The following is a 17650-nucleotide window of genomic DNA, read 5'->3' on the forward strand; positions in this document are numbered from 1 at the left end:
AGGTAGGAAATTTGAAAACCGCTCTTCTGTTTGAGTTCCAGATTAAATCACTTCTTGTTTACAGTTTTTTTGTTTTTTTGTTTTTTTACTTTTCTGGATAATAGCTATAACTTATTATCATTCTTCTTGAATGGGATATCTTTCTCCCAGTCAGTGTGGCCTGCAGCCTGGCTGTTTCATTCTCTCAACCCCCACAGAGTGCTTCTTTGAAAGTGCTATGAATTTTCATGGCTGGAGAAACTAATGGGAAGCTAGAGACAATTGGTATTGGCATTTAAAAAACTCTGCAGGTCCATTAGTCACTCATGCCCTTTCAAGCAGAAATCCATCTAGAGAATGACCTTGTCCAACCGTGAGATACCACTATTATGCAAGAAGAATGATCTATTCTAGCTTGGGGGGTTGGGGGGTTTTGATGTTTTGGCGGTGGTTGTATTTCCAGGCCATCGTATCTGTTAAAAGTTCACCTCATGTGGAGGTGGTGATCAAGGTGGCACTTAAGCAACACTTAATAAGTCCAAAGCCAATCCCTGGCCCCTAAGGAGAGCTAAAAGTTTTGTGCAGAAACCCCAAGTGAGGTTATCTTTCTCTGGGCTGGGCTATTCAAGATGGGGGGAGGGCCTGAATGTTTCCATACATGAAACAAGCAAAAATGCTTCCCCCCCCCCCAAAAAAAATAGTATATTGAGGAAAAGGTTAGCCTAGAACCTAGTATAGTAGTTTTATGGGGGGTGGACTTTCTGGATATTTGGTTCCCAACTGCAGCTTGAAATGGTACCACCCAGTAACGATTCGCCACTTGGGGTATCGGGATGCCTTTTCTTTTGTTCTAAGGGTGAGATTTATCCCTCCCATCTTTTCCAAGTTCTCTAGCCACAGTAAAACCATGGAAGTGTATTCCCATTTAACGTGGAGAACTAGTAACTGCTTCCCATTAAAACAATCTAGAAAAGAATCTTGCTGTTGATATGCAGTATATATCAGCATACTTACATTTCATTTGTTTGAGCAAATCCTAGATTGATCAGCAAATGCCTATAGCTGCAATGGTATTGTTTCTGAAAAAATTAATATGCTTTGGGGTACAATCCATAGGACTTTTAAATATTCACACTGTTAGAACTCTTATATCCAACTTGAGCAATATTATGTGGGGGTTTTTCCTGCCTTGCTTGCTCCCAAACTGCAGTGTCCTCTTACTGCAATGCACTCTACATGGGGCTACCTTTGAAGGTGACCCGGAAACTGCAATTAATCCAGAATGCGGCGGCTAGACTAGTGACTGGGGGTGGCTGCCAGGACCACATAACACCGGTCCTGAGAGATCTATATTGGCTCCCAGTACATTTTCTGAGCACAATTCAAAGTGTTGGTGCTGACTTTTAAAGCCCTAAACAGCCTCGATCCAGTATATCTGAAGGAGCGTCTCCACCCCCATCGTTCTGCCCAGACACTGAGGTCCAGCTCCGAGGGCCTTCTGGTGGTTCCCTCATTGCGAGAATCAAGGTTACAGAGAACCAGACAGAGGGCCTTCTCGGTAGTGGCGCCCGCCCTGTGGAACACCCTTCCATCAGAGGTCAAGGAAATAAGCAGCTATCCTATTTTTAAAAGACATCTGAAGGCAGCCCTGTTTAGGGAAGTTTTTTTAATATTTAATGCTGTACTGTTTTTAACACTTATAGAATCATAGAGTTGGAAGAGACCACAAGGGCCATCCAGTCTAACCCCCTGCCAAGCAGGAAACACCATCAAAGCATTCCTGACAGATGGCTGTTAAGCCTCTGCTTAAATACCTCCAAAGAAGGAGACTCCACCACACTCCTTGGCAGCAAATTCCACTGTCAAACAGTGATTGGGAGCCACCCAGAGTGGCCGGGGAAACTCAGCCAGATGGGCAGGGTACAAATAATATATTATATTATTATTGTTGTTGTTGTTTTGTTGTTGTTGTTGTTATCTTGTAGGTATTTTCTTGCAGGTATTTGTGCCTTGAGAAATAAGGGCGTGCTTGGAAAACCCATTTTGGCAGTCACAATTCTGCACAGGCTGTCTGTGAAAGCAGAGTGGCATCGGTAGCAGATGTCCTGCTGTTTTTCAAGGAGCTGAAATTCAATTGCCATGTTGACTGGAAAAATAATTTCCACCCCTTAGGCAGAGTAACTGATTTAATAGCATCCCTTTCTGATACAGGCTGACGTATGATCACATGCATATCCACATATGTACAGGAATGTGAAGGTCACACTCATGATTCAGAATGTCACATTGCTTGTTGGCGCTCACCACAGGACATGCCCTCATCATGAGACTTTAAAAATTGGGTTGGTGGAGCAGAAGTCCTATGACATTGTCCTCCATCTTTGTTCAGAATCATAGGACTTTGCATCTCTTAATATGTCTACACATTACAGCTTTAAACCAGTTTGAAACTCATCCTATGCCAGCCAATGATTCATAGTTTGACAGGCAGATCTCAACACCATTACTGAATGGTAGTTCTGCAAATTCTTTTGAGGATGTCCTGGCATTTAAACTAGTTTTAAAATGGTTTATATTTATAGTGTGGATGTTCCTTCGTGTGCATTTCACTCCAGAGCTCAACGCTCCCTGCATGTGTGGAGTAAGTTAAACCTGATGTACTAATTTACTGTATGTAGGGAGGTTTTGTTTATAGGATTCCCCACTTGCAGTTTAAAGTGATGCAGTGCACAAGTCCAATATTTCAATCTGTGATTCTGCATGGTGTGTAAATAAGTTCTTTCTTCTTGAGACTTGAACATGACACTTCTGCTAATGCAACCTAAAATGGCTGTCTCTTGTCTTGTGGCTGATTCACATTGAATATATTGTAGACGGTACAAGGCTCCCCAAGTCACTTTTGGAGGTGATGCTTTCTTGCTATAGTTGCCCACCCTTAAAAACAAAAAAAGGCTGAAGAAAATTAAGAAAGCACAAATGACCTTTCAGGCATGTTCTGCTCTTTTAGTTCAATTTTATTTTCTTCCAGGTATTGTTACCTCTGACAGGGCACAGCTTTGAATATCTGACAGAAATGTACTGCCTTCCCTTCCCTATGCGCTGTGTGAAACGATAAAGAGAATAATAAAGTACGTGGAAAAACACTTTGTTTGCTGAGATTTTGCTTCAGCTGCAGTTGTGATGATCACAACTGCTTCAGAATTGATTAGACAATTTAACTTGAAATTTAGCTCTGGCTATGGCAGAGAGAGAGAGAAGCCTGTGAACAGGAGCATAAAACATTAATCTTTTGGTGGTCCCTTTGATCTTAGTAGAGCTGGCAGCTTGTGCTTATTCTTTTGACTTTTTAAGGGGTATAATCTTGCCCTCAAATGTGTGAACAATGTTTGTTCTTTGGCATTTCAGAAAATGGCGAAAGGTAGACTGTTTGGCTCGGAGAGTGCAAGGCTTTCTGGAGAGCAGAAAAGCTTCCAGAAGATTGAGTTGTTCGCTGCATTAGAGCTAGGACAGGGAATCTGTGGACAAAGCACCACACGTGGCCCATGGTCTAATTTAAGGTGGCATTTGGCATCACTGGATGCTGAAGGATTCCCACTTTTGAATCTCTTCTGGTTATAGTAGTGTGTTGTACACAAGAGGTGGAGAAGAGATGCTATGACACAGAGAGAAAGAGCAATGCAGTCCTGCAATAAATGCTGCACACACACACACACACACACACACCCAACACACACACTTTTGGCTCTGGTTCAACTAACTGTTGGTTGGGCCCCTGACAGACTATTCTTGTGGTTCAGAGGCTCTTCAAAGGAAGAAGACTCCCCACTCCTAGCCTGAAAGAGTTCACTTCCTCCTGGTGCTGGATTTGGGGCTGACCCCAAAGCACGTTTCTGAGGCTTCAGTCCTACTTTGTGCAACACTTCTTAGCCACAGATAATCTGTGTTTTGTGTGGTCGACCTGCAGAAGGGGAAGGGGAAACAATCGTTTCCAAATATACTGAGTTGAGGTGGGTGCACATTGGAAATCATGGTTCGCTGCAGTTTCCTGACACAGGTCACTATGTTTCCCCTTCATCCTTCACTGCATTCCCCCACAAAACACTGGTGGTAAATATGAACGCTTGAAAATTTCCAAATATCTCCTATGGTTCCATAATCTTCAAATTTACCAGTTTTAAAGCAAGAACACCACTTGAGTAAGGACTTTCCGACATTATAAATTATTGTTGCAATTAGTCCTTCATTGCTTTCCCCTGTGCCTGGGCTTTCCCCCAATGTTGTCTCTGCAGGCTCTCTGTATTTAGAGTGTGGGTAGACTTGTTGGTGCTATTTTCTCCAAAAGCAAACTTTAATCAAGCAGCTTGTCATTTTCCTTCATCAGCTTGACCTATATCATAGCCTCAGGGTTTCATAATAGGTTTCAGTTGTTTCCTTTTGTCTGGAGGGCTCTGATTCCTGCTTGGTTGAGGACCTGTTGAGTGTGGATGACTACATTCTCTTGATGTGCTAGAAGAAAACGGCTGGCAAGACAGCAAGCCCTGCAGCCTATTGTTACGACCACTATATCCTCTACGGCAAGTGGCACAGATCCTCCGGCAGGCAACCGGATAAGTCTGAGAGCAAAAGAACTTGATTGCTTTGCCTTGGCAGATTAGACCAAGATACATCCAGTCCAGCCTTTTGTTTTCAGCAGTGGTCATTCGGATGCCTCCAGGCATTAGTAAGCAAGACATAAAAATTATGGCCCTTCCCCCTCTTTGTTGCACTTGGCACCTGATATTTTGAGGGTCTCCAACACTATTTAACGTGCTGCCCATTAATGGTGCTCCCTCCTAGATATTTCCTGGGCTGACTGCTTTCATAATAATGCACAAGAACAAAATTTAACGTTGTGAGGATCAGAACTTTTCTGGTCACAGCTGGCAATAGCCAAGCATCAGACTCAAAAAAGAATTGGGGACCCTTGAGTATCACCTTGAAAATAGAAACCCATTGGAGAATGTTTGGTGTTTTTTTTTTTTTTTTTTTTTTTTTTGCTTATTTTAGGGTTTGGTCTGCCACTCAGGAGGGTCCCAGTTTGCTGGCTAGCCAGGAGGGCTTTTCTCTTCCTTGGGCAACCAGCTTAAATGTCGCTGAAACCAAAGGGCTGGTGGTGAGTGATCTGCAGGGGTGACCATTGGCCCCCACCTTTCTGATTTCATCCCTGAAGCTGTTTATTTCCTGCCCTATGGGAACTAATAGCTCTCCTATGTATGCCATATGTTGAGCTTCAAAACTCATGGGAACCAAAATAGCTTCACAAGTATTCAAATGGGGAACCTTTCACCAGATCCATGTTTGGATAGCAAGACTCTGGACAAAAGGTCCAATATTTGTGAAGCATATCAAGTGGTGAAAACCATCAGTCACTTTGGTGGGTTTCATAAGATGCTGGGAGAATGCCCCTGACAAAGAACCTTGTGAAATGTATTTGACAAATCAATTCGCTGTTGCCGTTTGCAAAGGGACCTTTCTGGAAAACCGAGCAAAATTACGATAGCTAAGAGATTGCATTTTGCAGACTCTGACAAGATTCTGTAAGCATCCATGGTAGGATATTTTATCATTTTAATGAGGCATTAGAGTAAATGCAGTTTTTAACTATGTCATTGATAGTGAATTAATTTGTTTTTAAAGTGCTCTAATGTAATACATTCAAACTTGGGAGATGTCAAAATAAGACCTGCTTTTCCGCACCGTTCGTACTGCATAGAAATTATTCAGAGATGCTGAGAAATGCAAGTGAATGGGGATTGTTCACTCTGGCAAGCTGAAATGCTAAGTGTTGGCAGAATGTTATCCATAGTACTGCACTGAATTTCTTCTGAGGAGAAAAGGTATCTTAATTGGTCCCACCACCAAGGTTTAGATGGTTGTTTTGTGGTATTAAAATTTGGCCACAAACCTCTCATGTTCCAGCTGTTGCTGCTCTTTTACAGCCAACAATTCCCTCTGTAAGCCGGAGGAAGCCTAGGAAGCAAGTGCCATGGGGCCATTGGGTTGATGGCTCAAGCCATCTTTCAGTTCCATAAACTCGCACAGCCCCTGGCGAAATAGCTAGCAACGCTGCAGAGTAAACTACCTCAACAGTTCTGAAAAACTTGCCTTGTCCACCAAAAAAATGTGTCGTTGCAACGCCTTTTGCCACCAGATCACCAGAGGCAACGTCGGAAATCCAACCAATGCAGTGCTTAGCAGGCTTTAAAAAGAGACTAGACAAATGCATGGAGGATGGGCCAATGAACTGCTAACAAATTTGTCATCTATGATAGCAAATCCATGATCTGAGGCAGCATACCTCTGTTTCTGGGGGCAAACAACAAGGGAGCGTGGCATACCTCTCAGAAGTACCTGAAGACTGAAAGGGAATTTTTATTTTAGTTTTTTAAAGCGAAAAAGAGAGAGTGGAAGTTCAGCTCTATAATGTGTCCTTTTTGAAAAGGTTGTTCTTTCACCCTTTTTTTGCAATTAAAATAATTCCGCTTGCCTTTGAGTGTTTGTTCTGGAAGAAAGGCGGTAATGAAGAGTGGGAGTGTGCTAGTTCATGTTGTGCTAACATAGCGTTCGACAACTGTGACTCTTTTTTAGTCACTGCTCATATGGATAATAAGTTAATTATACAATTAGCCATTTGTGAATCAGACATGTGCTGGGGACGTTGGTGGGGAGAAAAGAGCAACAATTTGTTCACAGCTTTCATCACTATTGTTGGCTCAGACATACACTTGACACATAAAAAATATATAGGCCTGTGGTAAATGTCCTGTTCCCCACCAGGCATCCTTGCGCATGACCAAAGGAGCTATTTATTTTTACTATGTTTAAAATTAGCACAACATTTAAACAGTTTTTTCCCCTCCCTGTAGAGTTGTTGGTGGTATTTTTCCCTTCAGCACTTTCCTAGAAATTGGCACTCCCATGCCAAACTTAATAGAATTTGGTCTGGAAATTATTATTATTATTATTAGTATTAGTTTTAGTTTTATTATTATTTATTAAATTTATATACTGCCTTTCATCCAAAGATCACACGGTGGTTTGCATCATGAAAATACAAAGTGAAAACACAAAATACATAACAGAGTGGCAATAAATCAATGCCCATCCCACAAACACATTTAAAAGGCTGTAGATTGTTTAATTAGCCAAAGGCCTGGGAGAAGAGGAATGTTTTCACCTAGTGCCTAAAGATATGTAATAAAGGCACCAGGAAAGCCTCCCTGGAGAGAGAATTCCACAGACAGAGAGCCACCACGGAAAAGGCCCGGTCTCGCGTTGCCACCCTCCAGACCTCTTGTGGATGAGGCACACAAAGAAGGGTCTCGGATGATGACCGCAGGGTTCAGGGCAGTTCATATGGGGAGAGGTGGTCCTTGAGGAATTGTAGTGTTGGGCAAATTGAGCAAACCTGCAGCACGCCCCAGATCTGAAGGATGTTAAGAAGTGCTACAATCTCTGTGCCATCCTGCAGCCCTCACCAAGCAAGAGAACAACAGGGGAGACTAAACAAGGAAGCTTCTTGACAATCAGGCAGAGCAGTTGACTTGTGGCTGCCCAGGACGCCTATAAAACCTTTCTGTTTAGGCTTGCCTCTAAGCAGGTTCAACAGAATTTACCCTCAGGTTACCAACCGACACTGCTGTTGTTAAGGGACTCTGCTGTTAAGGGCTCTCTGATAGAGGTTGCCATCATAATACTTCACATATGTGGCACCTATACACCCCATTTTGCCTATCAAAGTCTAGCCAAAGAGGTTAGTAGGGATTTATAATCAACTGATAAGAGTATGTCCCGGCAGCAAGTGATCTGTATGGCCCATGGGCATCCCCTCTCACTGTCCTCCATCCCTTATCTGCTGGCCAAAAAAGCTGAGTTTACAAATCAATATGTAACTGAGGAAATTCACTTGTGAACATTGATCAACAGACTTTTAGCAGCCTACCTGTCCACATATGCCGATAGTTGTGGGCTGGTAGCCTGAGCGTAGATTCTGTAAGGTGCAAAGTGCTTCCTAGTATATGCAATTGAAAGGGCTGTGGGAAAAGAGGGGAAAACTTAAGCGTGAAAATGAAACACAGAGATGCAGGTGTTTGAATGTCCATGTCAAGTGGATAGTTTTCAGTAAAAGGATATGCAAATGTCCCTCAAACCTTTTCTGCATGCTGTTTCGATGTGTTCAGAATTCAACCCTAGGATCAGTTTTAGGTCAGCGCAAAAAAGTCATATTCAGTGTTAAGATAAAGAATTCAAAATAAAGCAACAAAACTAGCATTGTGCAGGCAATTATGCAAATATTTTCCTTTGATGGAGGATGATCTCTGATATAAATGTTTATGTTTTTATTGTATGCGTGTGTGTGTGTGTTTAAGTGTAACTGCTTTTATTTTTATTACGGGCGGTAGACAAATATTTTTATAAATAAATACATTATTATGAGGGTGTCAGTTCTTGAAGTCCTCACATTGTGAATGTTGTGTGAAATGCTGACAGCCCATCTGCTGATAGTTTTTGGCTGTAGTTGGGTACTATATTTTAATCCTTTTGGACCATTGTGTATTTGCTGGATTTTGTTTATATGTCATATTTATTAATATTTTATTTTATTTCTGCTGCACCTCGGTACTGTTTTTAATATGCTGGGCCTTGGTGTTCATTATTGATTACGTCCATTGATATTTTATTTCATGTACATTAATATTTTACTTTATTGTAAGGCTCCTTGAGGATATTTTTTTTTAACTTAACTTGTAAAAATAATGAATAAATAATAACGAAAGAAAGGATATAGTCCAGAGCTCAAAGAAGAAGAAGAATGTGGCTTAGATTTTCAGCTCCCCGGCTTGAATCGCCTTTCTTGTGGAGAGAAGGCTTATAAGGTAGTGGCTTTTTACTTGAGGAAAAAAGATGAATAGCAGGGAATATAAAAGGCTCTTGCACATTTCTGAATGGTGCAGAGTGAGTGAAAAGGCAGAAATTACTCTCTCTCTCTCATACAGAGACTCAGAGGTCACCTGAAGAAACACACAATGTGACTTAATGGAGGCAGTTTGAATGTATCGTGTGATAAAGTGTTGTACTTGCCTGCCTGAACCAGAAATCGGTATGTCAATGGCAGCTATTAATTAGGGGTGCTTAAGGTGTTTGCTGGCAGTAGTGGGGCACTATGTCTGAATTCACAAGTGAGATCCAGCATAACATCAGCACGAGACATTTTGAGAGCTGGTTTAGTGCAAGTGGTCATGCAAGAGGTAGCGTACAAGTTTAACTGTTGGAGAGTAGAACAGTAGAAGTTGCACTAGGGTTTCCAGCTACGTCACGAGTCAGTGGTGGTCACTCCTCGCTCCTCCCTCCTCCGCGGACAGCGAGGAGGTTCAGTCAGGGGGAAGCCAGGGTTTATGAGGCAAAAATCCTGGCAATGCTCCCCAGTGGGGTCTAGGGAGTTCACTGCATCCCGCTGTGCCGCACAAGCCCAGGTCTGCCAACTTGAAAGGCAGAGCGGATGCAACCTCGGAGTATGTCCCTGCCACGGACGACCCTCCATCTCCGGCATGATTTGTGGTGAGTTCCTCCATAATTCGGACAATTGGCATTAATCAAGAGGTGCTGTTGGACCGACACATGTGCAACATCTTTCACAAGCCACCCGCTCAATTTGGCTATAGTACACTATGCTAAAAAATGGGGTTCCCACAAGTGGGATGGCTGTTAAACCGCTGGGCTGCCACAGTTGAAATCTGCCAGTGTTTCTTGCAGGTGTTGTTTTTATGGTGTGTGTGTTTAAATTCCAGAACTTTAAGAAAGATGACATAAAAGAAATATTCAAGGGTGCCTGTCCTGTAGGGAAGCTGGTGTGTGTTAGGCGTGGGCGATACATCAATATATCGTCCAGGAGCAGTATGAGGCCAGAGTGGGATGGTGGTTTCACTCAGCGATACATCACCGATGAAACCGCCACCACTCCTGAGTCCCTCTGCTAGCAATTTCCTCCAGTGAACGTTGCTAGCAGAGGGACTCAAGAGCGGTGGCAGTTTCACCGGCGACGTATCGCTGAGTGAAACCACCCTCACACTGCGCAGAGGGAGGGAAAATGCTGCATTGGCGAGGTGCCGATACAACTTGTTCCTCCCTCAGTAGCTTTAAACTGCTCGGCTGAGGAGTGTGCAGTTGCCGCTCTCCTCAGCTGAGTAGTTAAAGGACCCCCCAACCCGGCGCTGGCTCCCATGCAAGTGGGGGGAGCACCAGGGATGATTCTGCGAGCCGTTCAAACAAGCTACATTGTCCCAGCCCACTAGGCACTGGGGTGAAATCGCCTCAGCACCTGCAATGAGAGCTGTGGCAATTTCACCCAGCACCTCACAGGCTGAGGCCAACGCAGCTTGTTTTTTCAACATCGCGGTATATCGCCACACCTCAATGTTTGGCTGGTGATATACCACAATGTTGAAAAGCTGATATTGCCCAGCCCGTGTCTCTGTGTGTTGTATTTTATTTTAATTTTGGTCCTGCTGGAGTGCACCAGTTCAGAAAGAAAAATAAAGACATAAGTTTGTTTTTTTAAGGCCCACATTTTTCCTTAAAATGTTGCTCAGAAGAATAAGAATCTTGTCTTCTAAGGAAGCTGGGTTGTCATATTTTTTTTTCCTCTCCTTGTATGCAAAGTACATTATCAACATTCCAAAATTATTCATTCTGGCCAGAAGACAATCATGTTGGAATCTAATGCATAATGGGGTGGATCGGGAAGAATTTGCTCACGTCAACCAAACTTGTATGCCTCTTGGTTGCAAGATGCAGAGGGACAAACAGTGGAGAATGTTTATATCTGCCATGCTCTCTCTGTGAGCTTCCAAGGCTGATCTAACCAACACAGTTCTTGCATTCTTAACATAAAGTAAGAGCAATGGGGCGCCATCCCTGGCCAGGATCCCTCGCCAGTTTGGTGTAGTGGTTAAGAGCAGCAGACTCGTAATCTGGGGAACCGGGTTCGTGTCTGCACTCCTCCACATGCAGCTGCTGGGTGACCTTGGGCTAGTCACACTTCTCTGAAGTCTCTCAGCCCCACTCACCTCACAGAGTGTTTGTTGTGGGGGAGGAAGGGAAAGGAGAATGTTAGCCGCTTTGAGACTCCTTCGGGTAGTGAAAAGCGGGATATCAAATCCAAACTCTTCTTCTCTTCTTCTTCTTCCCTTTGTGTTTACGGTAGGGGTGGGAAACCAAATGTACATACAAACATGCTGGGGGGGGAGGAGGCTAAGGATAAGGTACTTGGAGCAGTCAAGATGTTGTTGGGCTCCAAGTCTTATCGGCTCCAGACAGCAAGGCCTATGTTCAGCAATAGCTGCAATTGAAGTCCAGCAACATCTGGAGAGCCACACCATTGATGATAAGAAGCCAGCCCATTGAGGGGATGAAATGATGAGCAACAAGGGAACTGAACACAATGCAGTGCCCAGAAAGCCTTGATTTGTCTCCTCTCCACCTGTTCCTGGGCATGTCCAGTGACCCAGTGCACGTGTCATTTTAAAGATGAAAGTGACTAGCCCTCATCACTCTGTGATACAGCTTGAAGGTAGAATCACAGAATTGATGACTTGGGAGGAACCCTGAGGTCATCTCGACCAACCCCCTGCAATGCAAGAAAATGTGGTTGTCCCATAAGGGGATTGAAGCTGCAACCTTGGCATTAGCAGCACCACGCTCTAACCCAGTGTTTTTCAACCTTTTTTGGGCAAAGGCACACTTGTTTCATGAAAAAAATCACGAGGCACACCACCATTAGAAAATGTTAAAAAAAAATAACTCTGTGCCTATATTGACTATATATAAAGTAATTTTTCAATTTTTCCCACGGCACACCAGGCAACATCTCGCGGCACACTAGTGTGCCACGGAACAGTGGTTGAAAAACACTGCTCTAACCAACTGAGCTATCCTGACTTCTGCTTTCTACATGTTCTCTCATCTCTTTTGAATTTGTGTGGTCCTGGTCTTTCGAAATGTGATGCAGAAGCGAGAGCCTTCCCCGGGGCCTACAACCTGCATCTCACAAACAGAGATGACCACTGCATTTTACTACCCACCTCACGGCCATGACTGTTGGGTCCAAGTGTTTGGCTTGTTACAGTCGCAGGCATTTTCTGCTGGAGTTGCTGTAAAATGCCAAAAACGTGTCCCAGCAACTAAGAGAAGCTCTTTGGTTATTTACAAATAAATGTAGGAAGCCAGTTGCAGTCGTTGAGTCAGCCTTTTTCATTCAAAAACTCTGAATCACCCTGTTCAGAGCCGGAATACCTCTTGTTTGGTTTGCATAACATGGTTTGCCATCTCTTTCCGAGGCAAAAAAAAAATTCTCCCTTTTGGAGGGGCGCTGCTGCACAATATGCAGGCATTCAGGGTACTGTGGCTCCTCCTCACTGTCTCCCCTTGCTGGTGAGAACTACACCTGTTGACTTCCTGCCTGTAATGCATCTGCTAACAGCAGAAGCTCCTGCGTCCACTCAAGGAGAAACTGTAGGAGACTTGGACATGAAATCGTGGAATGAGAGCCACGGCCATTTGGCTGGAGTCCGGAGTCTGCATTCAGCAGGAGCTTTCCATCAATTGCAAATGTTTTAGCTCAGCTTTCTCCTTGCCCCTTTTGCTTTCCTATCTCTTCTCACATTCTCGGTTTCCCTGGTGCGGTGTCTTTTTCACACACACACACACACACACACACACACACACACACCTTTCCCCATTCTCTGCCTTTTTTCCTTCTGCAGTGTCAGTTTGCACCTCCCCACCGTCTCATGCAGTATGAAGCTGATAAACATCACATAGCCCTGCCTGCTTTCGCACTTGCTGGTGGCACCACTGCAGGAAAGAGCTGCTATGCGGGAGAGAAGGCCTAATTTTAGTACAGACACTTCTCCCTTGGCAGTGGGATGTTAGTGGGCACTTGGCTCCTCCCTCTCCTGTGCGAACTGCAGAAATCTGACAGGGTGCTCTTTGGAAAGGCAGTGCAACTGTAAATACACCCAGAGTGGTGACCAAAGGTGACAGGAGAATGATTGCTAGGCACACATTTGTAGAAGCCCAGAATCGGGTTTTTCTTATTAAAAGATGGTATGTTGTGTTTGGCACTAAGGAGGGGGTGGGAGGAAACTGCATTAACAAGACATGGATAGTGCAGTAATTTGCATACTGATAGGCTGATTGGTCCGAGGCACTTTGCTGTCCTAGGGAGCAGAGCCAAAACAAACACCCAAAAAGAAACCTGCCACTGAAATTATGTGTGCTATGGTGCAGCATACAAAAACTTCCCTCGTACAAGAAATAAAAGTGAGGCAAATTCCAAGTGGTGGTGGTGGTTTGGGTTTTTTAGTTTTTGAGAGAAGTGCAGCAAGTTTCAGAGTCCTCCCATCCTGATTTTACACACACACACACACACACACACACACACACACACACACACTTTTTATTTCCGCTTTTATGCCAGAAAAGCACTTAAAGTGGTGTTTCAATCAAAACAAAATAAAATAAAAAATTCCTTCCAGTAGCACCTTAGAGACCAACTAAGTTGTTATTGGTATGAGTTTTCATGTGCATGCACACTTCTTCAGATACACTGAAACGGAAGTCACCAGACCCCGTTTTGTTTTCAATCAGTACACCTTGCCTTTTGCTATTGAAACCCTCTCCCAGGTCACCGATTGCTGGGCTCCCAACTCCCATCAGCCCAAATGGCCAGTGTTTAGACCTGATGGGAGCTGTAGCCCTTCAGTGCCTGAGGGGACAGGTTCCCCCACCCATGATATAGTAGTTGCTACTCTGCCATCCAGGCTTCATCAACAGCTGCTCAAATCCAAGCCATGGGAACTTCTTGAAGTAGTAGAGCATGTGCTTCACAGATAGGAGCCCCCAGGTCCAAGCCATAGCATTTCCTTGCATGCATTTAATTTGTACAGTTTCAACTTCAAGGTTGAAATCACATTAGTTAAATGTGCGACTGTACTGTACATAAGAGATGAGACGCCTTTAAAAAGCAATTAGACAAAGCAGGTTTTGAAGCCAAAAGGCCTTTTCTGTTCTGTTCAGAGGTAGACTGCCTCTGCACCTGGAGGTTCTACAGTACTTGGTAATTAGCTGACTGATAGCTTTCATCCTCCAGGTTCATAGGCCGTTTGTCTCTGAATAAGTTGAAGGAGATGAACAACCAACAGAGAAGCGTCATTGTCAACAACCCTCCTTGTGGGCTCCCTGGTGCAGTTGGTTACTATTGTGGGAAGCGGGATGCTGAACCAAATGCAAGTGCTTAGTTCTTCTATAGAAGCCAAATAAATAAATAAATCTCCAAAACATCTTGTACCATTTGCACAAAGCAGGCCACAAGCTCTGACTGGACAGTGCAATAAAAGTGATGTTACTGTTTATTGCTGCTGCTTATAAATGCTAGCAAACATTTCCATTCCCGCATTAAGGCCTTCATAGTACCCATGTCTAAAATAGGCATTGAAGCTTAATTAAATTGTGTGTGTGGGTAAGTAAAATATTCCAGTGGCCTGGAATAGTGGCTGGCATTAGCTATTAATTAGCAAAGCAATTATTTCTGGAACAGCAACAATTCTCTCTGACATTAATTACTTCATATGTCTCTCAGGGATAGTAAAAAGAAAAGAAAGGGGGGGGGGAAACAACTCACATTAGCTCAGCTGACTTTCCTGTGAACCGGACTGCAGCCTTAACTAATGCTGATGAGCATCGAGTCACGTGGATTAATCCCATTTGCGTCTGCGGGCAGGCCCTGCGCTTATGGGTGTGCTGTGGACATCCCATCAACCCTGACCCCTTGGCCATGATGGTGACTGGGAGTCCAACAACGTTTGGAGGGCCACAGGCTCCCCAGTCCCGTTAGAGGCTCTGCATCTATGTAGCCTATGCACTATCTCTTGTGTACGGTTGCCAGGTGGCTAGCAGGGGCATACGAAGTGGGGGGCGGAGGGGCGGTTTGATCCGGGTGCCACTCTGGGGGTGTGGTGTGACAAGATGGCCCCTGCCTCCCCCCAGCTGTAGAGTGGCTGAGGGCATACATAGTCCATATGGGCGCCGCTCTCATGCGCTGTCCATACAGGCTGCCTCTTGCACGGTGACCATATGGGCTGTCGTGCGTGTGCACTCCGTACAGGATGCCACACATGCGCAGTCCATATGGGGATGCCCCGACCCAGGTCCCGGAGAGGGTTCCTCTGCCACTGGTGGCTAGTACTGCTACAAAACAGTAAATGTTCTGTCAGGTAATCACTAAGCCTTTCTCCACTCCTGCAGCAGAATAAAACTAGACTGTAGTAGTTAAGACCTCAGGTGCAACCGCGTCATTTATTTAGTTGTCGCCCCAGATCAGGATGCTCAGTTTTTATTCAATGTATTGCTTAAGTAATATCAACAACATCAAGTTACAGTTAAAGAAATAAGAAGCATTGTGTCCAGATTTGCCCATGCAACAGAACCCCCTCCTTGTATGGTCCCCCAAATGGAGCAATCTCTATTCTCTACCTCAGAGTATGGCATGCATGGCCAGGCCTTTGAGATCCAAAAATCTCCCAAATTTTCACCTCCCATTTCTGCTCTGCCTATGTGACATGGCAGGTTCCGGCTTGGCTGCACCCCTGGTCTTGCCCAGCATTTTGGCATCTTAAAACAGACAGACACATGCACACCGACACCCCTAATCCTCACCATTAATGAAGAAAACAATTCCCTCTCGTTTTCCAGGAATATTAGAAGGGGCAATCAATCTCCAACACCACTCTTTATTAATCTCTTCCCTCTTGTACAGGGAACAAATCGCAAGACAGTGGAATCGCAGAGATGGAGGAGCTTCCTGTTCCACACAACATCAAAATCAGCAACATCACCTGTGATTCCTTCAAGATTTCGTGGGACATGGATTCCAAGTCCAAGGAACGCATCACTCACTACTTCATCGATCTAAATAAGAAGAGAACAAGAATTCCAACAAATTTAAGCAGCAAGGTATGTTTTTGTTTTTGTCAAACTGATCAGCAGAATGAGCTTCGAGTAACTGCGAAGTTCTACATGCTTTTCAGATCGCTGAAATGCTTTGCGATTGTGACACTTGAAAGGAGAGGTGGTGATCTTAATCTCTTAAATGGTGAATTTACCAAAGAAAAGGCTTTCATTAAGTCCATGTTTTAAACTCCAGTTGAGCGTTTTTTTCAGTGCCTAATAGTGAGCCCTGCCCCCAAGAAACTGATGGATAATTTCTGTTCCCATCAGCGAAATGTCATTCCCCCCCACCACCCTCACTGCCCAGATTTCTTTGTCCACAAACAAGGGTAGAGAATTTCAAGAGGTCATTTGCACACAGCCCTCATTTCAAACATAAACCTGGTTCACACCAACCTTTCTCCTTGTGATTCCAAACATATGAGAGATCGTATGGCGAAGAAGCAGGGGAAAACAGTATACACGCGGGAACCATCTTAAGTCGTGTGTGTGATTCTTGTGGTGTTTCTTCAAACTCTATTGTCCAAGTACTTTGACCAGATGTTGGCCTACTTACTCCAGAAGGCATGGTTGAGGGGATGGGGGAACCTGCAAAATGGCTTCCCCGATGTTATAAAGCAGCAGCTTAAAAGACACCTCACACCAGTTTTGTTGTGTGTGTGTGTGTGTGTGTGTGTGTGTGTGTGTACACAGTATTGAGTTGCCAGGTACATCAACTTGTATTGATTTTTGCCTGGACATCAGTTCGTTTCATCAGTTGTGTCCTTTTCATCAGTTCTACGCCACATTATGCTTTAAGGTGGGGCAAAAGGTGTGAATTAAAAGGGAAACCGTTCAATACTAGAATGACAATAGTTCACCCCATGAGGTACTTTTGAAGAAATGAAGAGGCTTGCAGCAGAAATAAAACATTTAGGTCTCGCAGCAGAAAATAAAACATTTCTGGGTGACTAGCGCTGGGGTGGGGAAACAAAAAGAAATCAATGTTTGTGTGCCAAGGGGGTAATAGGATCAGATCAATGGTTATTATAAACAACGTAGCTGATCTACCTAAGGCTACTAAGACTGTGTCCAAGCATATGCTCTGAAATTATCGGCCCTGTTCTAGTAGTTTTGGGTTTGACCCAACGCATGAGCCCCACAAACCTCTGGGTCATGGTGAGTTCCTTAAACCAGGCGCCTTACATGTAACCCACAGCATGCATTTAAAGCACATCTAGTGCACATTTTAAACCACATGAGACACACACACCCCGAAAATGTTGGGAACTGTAGTTTAAGGGTACTGGGAATTGTAGCCCTGTGAGAGGGAAACAACAGGATTATTTGTGGGAAGTCATGTCTGCTGGCTGTGCTTAAATGTATGGTATGGATCTCCTCTTTCCCACCTCTCCATAGGCTTAAGGATAGTTGCAGTGTTTTAAAATCATGAAGACAAATTTAAACACAAAACATGACTGGGTCGTGATGAAGTACCAGTCATGCAGAAAATATTAACCAGGCACACCGATTTTGCAGCGCAAATGCCTGCAAAACTCTTTCCAAAAGCCTTCTGAAACTCCTAGTAAACTGGCGAGGCTGAAGGCCCTATAGGCACATTCAAGTATGCCTGTTTGGGAAACCATAT

General features: G+C 44.1%; 1 protein-coding gene across 1 annotated transcript in view; it reads left to right on the forward strand.

Moving 5' to 3' along the window:
* The window catches only part of PHYHIPL (phytanoyl-CoA 2-hydroxylase interacting protein like), a 48043-nt gene that overhangs the window by 19379 nt on the left and 11014 nt on the right, over window positions 1-17650 (forward strand). Inside the window, 2 exon segments of the mRNA XM_033148844.1 lie at window positions 15833-15991; window positions 15994-16022. Of these exon segments, the coding sequence (XP_033004735.1) occupies window positions 15833-15991; window positions 15994-16022 (188 nt within the window).

Source organism: Lacerta agilis, chromosome 5 (assembly GCF_009819535.1).
Source record: "Lacerta agilis isolate rLacAgi1 chromosome 5, rLacAgi1.pri, whole genome shotgun sequence".
NCBI classification, from domain to species: Eukaryota; Metazoa; Chordata; class Lepidosauria; order Squamata; family Lacertidae; genus Lacerta; species Lacerta agilis.